Source organism: Mastomys coucha, unplaced genomic scaffold (genome assembly GCF_008632895.1).
Source record: "Mastomys coucha isolate ucsf_1 unplaced genomic scaffold, UCSF_Mcou_1 pScaffold5, whole genome shotgun sequence".
NCBI classification, from domain to species: domain Eukaryota; kingdom Metazoa; phylum Chordata; class Mammalia; order Rodentia; family Muridae; genus Mastomys; species Mastomys coucha.
Genome location: NW_022196911.1, coordinates 28,601,615 through 28,611,044, shown reverse-complemented (window position 1 = coordinate 28,611,044; position 9,430 = coordinate 28,601,615). Strand labels below are relative to the sequence as shown.

The window sequence follows — 9,430 nt, the reverse complement described above, 5'->3', positions numbered from 1 at the left end:
CTGGAACTCACTCTGTAGACCAGGCTGACATTGAATTCAGAGATCCACCTGCCTCTGCCTCCCAAGTGCTGGGATTAAAGGCGTGTTCCACCACTGCCCGGCTAAAAGCTAATTTTTAAAAGCCTAGTTTGTTTTGTTACAAAGCTGATTTGGTTGAGGCTATTTACTACTAACATCATAAAATTAATCAGCTATATTTCATTTATAATACTCAAGTATCATGAGTAGAAAACAATTAGGCTCTTAAGTATTGATCCATTCAAATACTGGTGTGCTTTCATTTTTATTAACATTGTGCTACAGTGGATGAATATGGCTTAGTTCTTTTTGTAAAATTGACCAAAAATGTAAGTTCTAAGTATCTTGGCATATTTCATTTATAGTGATGATGATGATGATTTTGATGAAGAAGATACTGAAGAAAAGGTTCCAGTAAAGAAAGTGAGTATGTACTGTGGGGTTGTCAAAGGTAGCAGCTGTGAAGGATGGGAATTTCTTAGTGCTAGTAGTAAAGACTGACTAGACAGGAAAATTTGAGAACAGTATCTTTTCTATATATGAGCTACAATTTATTAGTTACTTTTTTTTAGGGCAGTTTAATCTGAGTTGATCTCTACTCTGGAGAGGGTGTACTGATTAATGCCATTTTCTAATTGCAGTCTGTACGAGATACCCCAGCCAAAAATGCCCAAAAATCAAACCAAAATGGAAAAGACTTAAAACCATCAACACCAAGGTCAAAGGTAAGTACCCAAGCAACAACAGACCTACTAAATTCTGTGTAATAACAGCCTTGTCTGCCTAAAACTTGGTGTTTGTGGTACTTAACCCTGCCTACATAAGATTGTAGTCCACATTAAAATAGCCCAATATATAAATTTGTGAAGTGTGTGTGTTCTATGGTGGACTCCAAGGCATCAATCTGTAGTTGACTTAACTTTATAGACCCGTGTATTTATAGTTTTCAGGATCTGGGTGTCGTGTTTGTGTGTATTTGTAGAGGTCAGGAGTTGATTGTCTTGTCAAGGTTAAATTTACTTTGAAGAAACTCTCCCAACCCTTTACCTTTTTTATTTTTTCTTAAAGATTTACTTATTTATTATATGTAAGTACACTGTAGCTGTCTTCAGATGCACCAGAAGAGGGAGTCAGATCTCATTATGGGTGGTTGTGAGCCACCATGTGGTTGCTGGGATTTGAACTCATGACCTTCCGAAGAGCAGTCGGTGCTCTTCCCCACTGAGCTATCTTACCAGCCCCACCTTTTTTATTTATATGAGTACATTAGCTATCTTCAGACACACCAGAAGAGGGCATCAGATCCCTTTACAGATGGTTGTGAGCCACCATGTGGTTGCTGGGAATTGAACTCAGGACCTCTGGAAGAGCAGTCAGTGCTCTTAACAACTGATGTATCTTTAGCCCTAAACTTTTTTTTTTTTTTTTTATAAAAAGGATGATCTATTTGGTTCTCTTGAGTCAACTCTAGTCCTGACAGGCTTTCTAGCTAGGAATAATTACATTGTATCATTTTATATTAGCAAGTTCTCCATGCTTTGTCTATAAAAGGGATTGTAAGGATAATGAGGGAAATCTTGGTAAGTACTCTTTGTTAACTGTACTAACAATCTTTTGAAAAACTTTCCAGGGTCAAGAGTCCTTCAAAAAACAGGAAAAAACTCCTAAAACACCAAAAGGACCTAGTTCTGTAGAAGACATAAAGGCAAAAATGCAAGCAAGTATAGAAAAGGTGAGTAAAATTACCTTTGTAGATTGGTTTTTCTCCCACTTTAATATGGGAATTCAGGTTAAAAGCAGATTATAAATAAAAATATCCATAATCATGCATTCATAAGTCACTCTAAAATGTACATGGGTGCACTCTTAAATCTTAACATTTTTTTTTTCTGGGGTTATGGTGTAGAACCAGCAGAGGGCGTTTGGTTTTCAATAAAATGAAAAACAGCTAAAAAATATGACCAAGTGTTTGGCTGCCTGAGATTATATAGCTAAGAAAAAAGGTTCACCTTTAAGTATTTCACAACAGTTTTGATTTTTTTATTTTCCTGTGTCCTCTGTACCAAGCACCCTCAGTCTGTGACCTGAAGTTTGTGTGTGGCTATTAGGCTTTTATCTAGTCTGAAAAAACAAATTTTGAGAATTTTGTTCTTAGCCATTTGGCTGGGACTGATACTTACAAACCTGGGCTTGTATAGGAAATGGAATAATGCAAATGATTTTTGGGAGAACTAGGGATTATCTCCATTATGATTCTAACATGCAAGTTACTGAGAATATATGTGGAATGTTAAGGAAATCTGCCCATTCTTTTCCACGTTTTTCCTGTCCTGTAGTCCTCACAAGGCTTCAGAAGATTTTCTTCCTTTTTTGCAGCCACAAATGGATTGGAATTTAGCACTTGGCCAGCATATATATTTCTTATTTAAACTGTAAACTTAAGTTTCCTGGTGTCACTGATTTATTTTTTTATCCCTTGCATACACTGCTAAAATGATGCCCCTCCCCCCCATTTTAATGTGGTCCTATCCTTGGTTTAATTGCAGGCACATTGAACATTCCTGGGCACTACTGGTAAATTAAGCCCAAAGATGGGGAAAGAGGAAAAGGAGAAACAAATATAGTACCATCAACAATCCAGACTGAAGTCTTCTATTTTAATCTCAATCCCCTTTCCTGATTGGCCATCCATTCCCCCTTGCAGGCTGGAAGCAATCTCTTTTCCTAAAGCGTTTTTTCTTTTACTCTTGTGATGCAGAAAACTTTACTGCTTTCCTACTACTTGTGCATATGCCTCATCTCATTGACCATGTCTTAACCTTTGTATCCTTAGCTGTTATCAATAAATTTTTGAATGAACCAATAAGGATGTATGTGACAATATTTTTAAATTACCATAGCGAATTATTTTCTAGGTGATGGAGGCAAAATTGAGTAGAGTACCTTGATAGTCAAGATGATTCTGGAATTTGGAAACCTTAGTCTTACTAATTAAGTGCATAAAAATATAGAGAAGGTTAAAATTTAGAGAAGAGGATTTTATATGTGATAGGGATAATTCTCTGTAGTAATACTTTATGCTGATGAATTAACATTTGCAGTATCTAATAATTTGTAAGAATTTTAGCAGCAAAACTTGCTGATATTGTGGTTCACTGCCTACATTAATAATTGGAAACATGCCAAATTGATGCTACATTTAATAAGGTAGCTAGCTACTTTTAAATCCCTTTAGTTGCGTGCTTTCCTAGGTTATTGGAAAACACTTGTGAACAGGTTGGATTTTAATATAATTTTTGGTGATGGTGATAACACTTACTTGCATAATAGTAGGCACCCAAGTTGCTGTATTTGCATGCCAATAGATCCATCTGTAGTTTAAGTTGGCTGCTTGGAAGGACTTGGACATTAAGCAATGAAAAACCATGCTCGGGCCTCTGACGTTGGTTTTTAATCAAATGGTAATGTTGAAGGGTCATAGTTTCTGTAATGGCATGTGAAACTTGGGAGTTTCTAATGGTGTCTCAACAGTTGCTATGCTTGTCCTTAATAATGCTTTTTTTCCTCAATAGGGTGGTTCTCTTCCCAAAGTGGAAGCCAAGTTCATTAATTACGTGAAGAATTGTTTCCGGATGACTGACCAGGAGGTAACTGAATTTTCTCTGGACATGACCAAATCTAAAATTTTCATTGTGATTTATTATGACTTTTAGTCTCAAGTTGTTGGCTCCTTGTAAAAGGTTCCTAACCACAGACAGTACTTAAATACATGGAAAGAATTTAATTGGCAGACGGAGCAAATAATTTTTTAGTGCACATTTTTTCCCAGGTTTTAAATAGTTGGTAAATTATCTCTTGGTTACTGAACTTAGTTTTACTCTTGGTGTAGTGTGTTGGCTAAGGAAATAGACTGTGGTTTTTATTTGCTCCATTTGGCTGCTTTATACAGTCTGATACTTGCTCTCTTGGGAATGGAGGATCTTCTCCAGATAGTGAAGGGGGAAGGTAATATTGGTAGAATCAAACTAGATGGGTTTGCCTCTTGCATGTGAGATTAAAGTTTATTACTGTACTAGGAGAATCACTTGGGCTATACAAGGGCAAAGCACTATCAGTGATCTCTTCCCAGTAGTGAATTTAAATTCTTTATTACAGTTGTAAATAGGAAATATAATGGGTTAATATTAGACCTGTATGAACAGCTGATTTAATAGGTTACATAGGTATTAGCTATAAGATATTCAAAAAGAATTAAAAGGAACAACATAGCAGTATTTAGAGGATTAAAATGTTAGTGTTGGCCTGTTTAAATTTTAGCTCCCAGGTTTGTAGTAAAGTGGTTAAGATTGAGGGAGAATGTCAGCAGTTATGTCATCACAAGTAGTGATGTCATCACAAACAGTCCTTTTATGTTTTCATTGACAGTTAACTACAATGACCTTCCAGTGTTTACCACTGAGAGAATCCTTGACGCTTGTTTTTTAAAAACTGATATTGGCTTGTCTTAGAATAGGTATATATCCCTTTAGGTTTTTCCAGGTTGTGATTTTTGCTTTATAATACTTGCCTAGACTTTAAATATTCTTACTCAAATTCTGAAACATAAATAGGGTTGACCCCACAGGCTGAGGAGGCAACTGGCCAAAAGTAATGGTTAAGTTGGGCGGTAGTGGCACAGGCCTTGGGGCGCAGAGGGCAGGCGGATTTCTGAGTTCTAGGTCAGCCAGGTCTACACAGAGAAATCTTACCTCAAGACCAAAAAGGAAAAAAAACCTGCTATGTGTGTTTTTCTTTTATATAATGAAAAATATGAGCAGTTCAGTTCTATAAAGTTAACATTTCTTTACCATTTTTTTCCTCCTTTACAGGCTATTCAAGATCTCTGGCAGTGGAGGAAATCTCTTTAAGAAAATGGTTTAAACAGTTTGAAATATTCTGTCTTACTTCATTTCTGTAATAGTTGATATCTGGCTGTCCTTTTTATAATGCAAAGTGAGAACTTTCCCTACTGTGTTTGATAAATGTTGTCCTGGTTCAATTGCCAAGAATGTGTTGTCTAATGCCTGTTTAGTTTTCAAGGATGGAACTCCACCCTTACTTGGTTTTAAGTATGTATGGAATGTTATGATAGGACATAGTAATAGTGGTGGTCAGATGTGGAAATGGTAGGGAGACAAAAATATACATGTGAAATAAACTCAGTATTTTAATAAAGTAGCACTGTTTCTATTTGCTTATTTAACTCTTTCATACTTTGAAGTTAATATCTGCCCTCATCCCAGTTGAGTATTCTTACCTTCCCCTCCAGCTATTTCTGAGCAGAGTCACTTCATACATTCCCATCCATGTAAGTCTTTAGTGTGGACATTTAGGCACTAACACTTTTCCTCTATTGATACCCAATGTGATCTAAGTTTGGCATAACCACTAGGATTTATTCATCCTGTTTTGCTGTGGTATATTAACATAGTATTATAACAATGCATGGGAGAATACATACTTCAGAACAAAACTCAATGGGTAGTCCGTGTCTTCTCTCACATTCTTAGGCTATCTGTATGGATGGTTTTCTTTAATTCTTTATTTTTAAATCAATTCTCATTGAAATTGAGATGGTACAGTTTGTCTTCCCACTCAGGTTTGAACTAGTCAAAGGTTCCTTTGTTCCTCAACCTGGGGAAGTTCTGCACATACAGGGGTAGGTATAAAACTATATTGCTGGGTAGTGGTGGTGCACATCCCAGCACTTGGGAGGCAGAGGCAGGCAGATTTCTGAGTTCTAGGACAGCCTGGTCTACAGAGAGTTCCAGGACAGCTAGGGATAACACAAAGAACCCTGTCTCGAAAAACAAATTTACATACTTAAACATGAAACTATTTAGATCTGCACGTTAAGCTGAGTACTTGATTTTTGCATAGGGAATGCTTGGCTAAATACTTGCTAGGGTGGTTATTAATGTGAACATTATTTCACAAATACAAATGGTAAATACAAAAGGCATTTCAGAAGATTGGAACTGTCTTAAGGCCAAACCAGAGTTAACCAGGAATTAAGTTTTTAAGTTAGGAGCAGAGCTTTGTCTAGGCAGACTTTTAGGGCAGACCTAGTACTGGGCTGGTAGGTGTTGTATGATAGTATGCAAAGTTAGCATATAAATATATAATTGATAAGCTTTGGTAGAGTCAACTATTGAATACATTTTCATGTATTCAATATACATGAAATTTCATAGTATTGAATATTGAAATCTTTATGGAAGGAGAGATCTAATAGATTCTGATTTGAAGCTGCTTTGGTCTAAAGTTGTCTAAACTAGGTGAAGGGAACACCAAATACTTTCACATCATGATGAAAGGCTGGTTGTCAGGCTTGCTTGCTAACTTGTAAAAAATACAAGGGGGAAATACATGAAACAAACTCCTTGGTTATGAAAAGGCAATCATGTCTCAAAGTTTATTAGGCATGATTCCTAGGTAGCCAGCTGGATGACTGATCTATAGCATCTGTACAGTGCAAGCTATTGATGTAAATTACCTGTGCAAGAACTACAGAGCTCAGGTAAAATAGTTTCTGCTGGAGCACAGGCAGAAGAGTAGCTTTCGAAAAGTAACACATGCTAGTATCTTGATTTGGCTTAAGGAATTACTAATAAGCATTTAGGTTATAAAGCTTAAAGTGGGGTTTGGATTCTGGAAATAGAGGGTTAAAATTGCAGGCCATCATCCAATAGAATTTTTTTGAAGGAAGCCTTAGCAGAGACTAAAATTTCCTGTTTCAGTTATATAAGTATCTTTTGGAGAGGAGGGGGTGGTTTGAGACAGGATTTTCTCCATGTAATAACCCTGGCTGTCCTGAACTTGTTTGTAGACCAGGCTGGTCTGGAACTCACAGATCCTCCTGTCCAGTGCTGAGATTTAGGTGCACACCACCATGCCTGCCTGAGTACCTGGTTTTAGTGGTTAAGCATGGCTTTATGTCCAGTTGTAGTAGTAAAAAATGACTCAAACAGGATTCCACTGGAAGGGAAAAGAGTCTAGTCCTATGGGCCACTGTTAGAGGTGGGGAGATTATGAAGAAGAGATGATTGTGATTTGTCAAAATTGAATAATGCATTAAAATGAAATTTAAGAATGTTGGCTACTTGGTTCCTTTTACAAAGGCCTTCTGCTTGCCTACAAGGCCTATTCTTCACTACTGTCCCTAATAATGCCTGTCTGTCACCCAGAAACTTTCTCACTTGTCTCACACACACTTTTAAGTATTAGCTGAATGCATCCTACCTTTGGTCATAGCTACATGTTGCCAAGTTCTTTGGACTATCTGCAGTTCATCTTTTTTTTAAAATTCAGAACCCTGGATAAAAGATCTAGCATCTATTAATTGCTCATTGGTCTTGATTGATCACCCGGGGGTTTTTTGTTTTTTTAAACTGGGTACCCTGTCTCAGGACTGGCAACACAATAGGACCACAAACAGCAGTGGAGTGAGTTTCAAATTGGCACTCAAGTGCTATTTTGAACATTTCAAAAGTCATTGATAAATATATTGTAACAATCGACTTCAGGGTGTGAGTAATTGAGAAGGAGTGATCTAAATGGCTGAACTCAACATTTTAATTGATGCTTCAACTGTAAGGAATGGTCTGGTTTCTATGAAATTGAATATGGAAAGATTGGAATTAAAGCTATTAGCTATAAATTTTTAATTAGCTATAATTTTTTTGTTTTGTTTTTTTGAGACAGGGTTTCTCTGTGTAGCCCTGGCTGTCCTGGAACTCACTCTGTAGACTAGGCTGGCCTGGAACTCAGAAATCTGCCTGCCTCTGCCTCCCAAGTGCTGGGATTAAAGGTGTGCGCCACCACCAACCGGCTAGCTTAAGTCTGGTTGCCTTTATAATGTGTCCCATCTATTGTATACTCAGCAAATCTTTTGAGTTGTTAGCTGTATTTTGCAGACAAAGAACATTAAAGTCTAGGACTTGGTTTTTAAAGAACTATGCCACATGTGTGCAGGTACTCAAGCACTCCATTGCTGAGCCAGCTCTGTATAGCCCCTAGCCCTTTTGTTCTGAGACAGGGCCTATGTAGCACCTTAGGTGGGACCACTAGCTGGCTGAACCCAAACATAAGCCTGAGCTGATCCTGCAGCTTCTACCTCTGGAGTAGCAGGGATTGCATATATCTGTGTAATTTTATCCTATTTTTTTATTGGGTGTTGGGAATTGAACCATAAGTCTCTCCAAACTACACCCCCCAGCACCAGAACTTTTGATTCTTTATGTTCTCAGAAAACTACTGAATTTTTGGGACTTGGGACTGTCTTGTGTGCATGATTGAAGTCATCAAACTGTGGTAGGTGGGACAATAGTTACTCATTGCATTCAAAAGTAATGAAAAACTAATAAAATGCAGATAGGAAAAAAATTATTCTTAGCCAGAAGTATATCCATGAAACATGTCAGCAAATATACACACGTGTAAGTGCCAGTCTGTAAAGCAAGGCCAAACGCTTTTTGGTTCATCCCTATTTGTGGTTTGTCATTTTTCACTCTCTTGGTTGGTTCATTCCAGAATTTAGGAAATTACTAATAACTTTGCAAAGCTAATTCAAGCAGCCCATACAATAGACATAAAATCAACTTAGCTTCATGCAAGAACTATCTCAAAATACTCGATTTTGCAAAGATTTTCAGGATTTGTTTTTAATACTGCCCCTTTAGCCTCAGCTTTGAAAAAGAACTGAAAGTAGCTTACAGGGAGGTCTGGTACTTGGAACAAATACTATGTTTCTATAACTTCAGGAATAACACCACTGAGCAGCACCTTCTTCACTGTATGCTCCAGCAGAAGGGGAATAGCAACCACAGCTACGGACACAAGGCTTTTAAATCAAATAATCTGAATTCCTGAGTTTTGCATTTTGAGCTCGTTCTCTAGTTTCTTGCCCACTGTGGCCTGTTTGTTTTAGCATCAGTCCAAAGCAGAACTTGGCTGACCCAGGCTCTAGACAGAATGAGGCAGGCCTCTGACAACAGTATCTACATTTTGGGGTTAATGGAAGGACAGAAAAAGTTCAGGGTTGGTGATGAAGGGCAGGAAAACAAGCTGCTTAGTGTGCTAACAGAAAAGGGCCTGGAGTGAGCGCTGACCAGAGTCCTGGCTAATCCCAGGCATGCAGCCAGTCAGGGCCGAGGTTACAGCGACACTTTTGAGCCGCTAGGTGGTAGCCGTGTGCTTCCAAAACCCGGGTCACCTACTAGAGAACGCAGCTGGAATCCCTAGAACCGACCCTAGAGCCCCAGAGCGGGAGTGGGGGGGCGGGGGAGGGAAAAGGAGAGAGACACCCCTGAGACTTTGCCATCTCTCATGGCAAAACAGAAGAAGGCTTTACTTAGCATAGTCATCCCGTGGT

General features: G+C 38.1%; 1 protein-coding gene across 2 annotated transcripts in view; it reads left to right on the top strand.

Moving 5' to 3' along the window:
- The window catches only part of Npm1 (nucleophosmin 1), an 11,004-nt gene extending 5,769 nt beyond the window's left edge, over positions 1–5,235 (top strand). Inside the window, exons 7-11 of one of the 2 annotated variants that reach the window (XM_031351864.1) lie at positions 384–441; positions 660–743; positions 1,649–1,750; positions 3,591–3,665; positions 4,887–5,235. In XM_031351864.1, coding sequence (XP_031207724.1) covers positions 384–441; positions 660–743; positions 1,649–1,750; positions 3,591–3,665; positions 4,887–4,925 — 358 coding nt within the window. In that variant the 3' untranslated portion in view covers positions 4,926–5,235. Of the gene's footprint in view, positions 1–383; positions 442–659; positions 744–1,648; positions 1,751–2,564; positions 2,882–3,590; positions 3,666–4,886 lie in introns of those variants that run through there. The other variant, XM_031351866.1, reaches the window with a different exon arrangement.
- Positions 5,236–9,430: the final 4,195 nt, after the last annotated feature.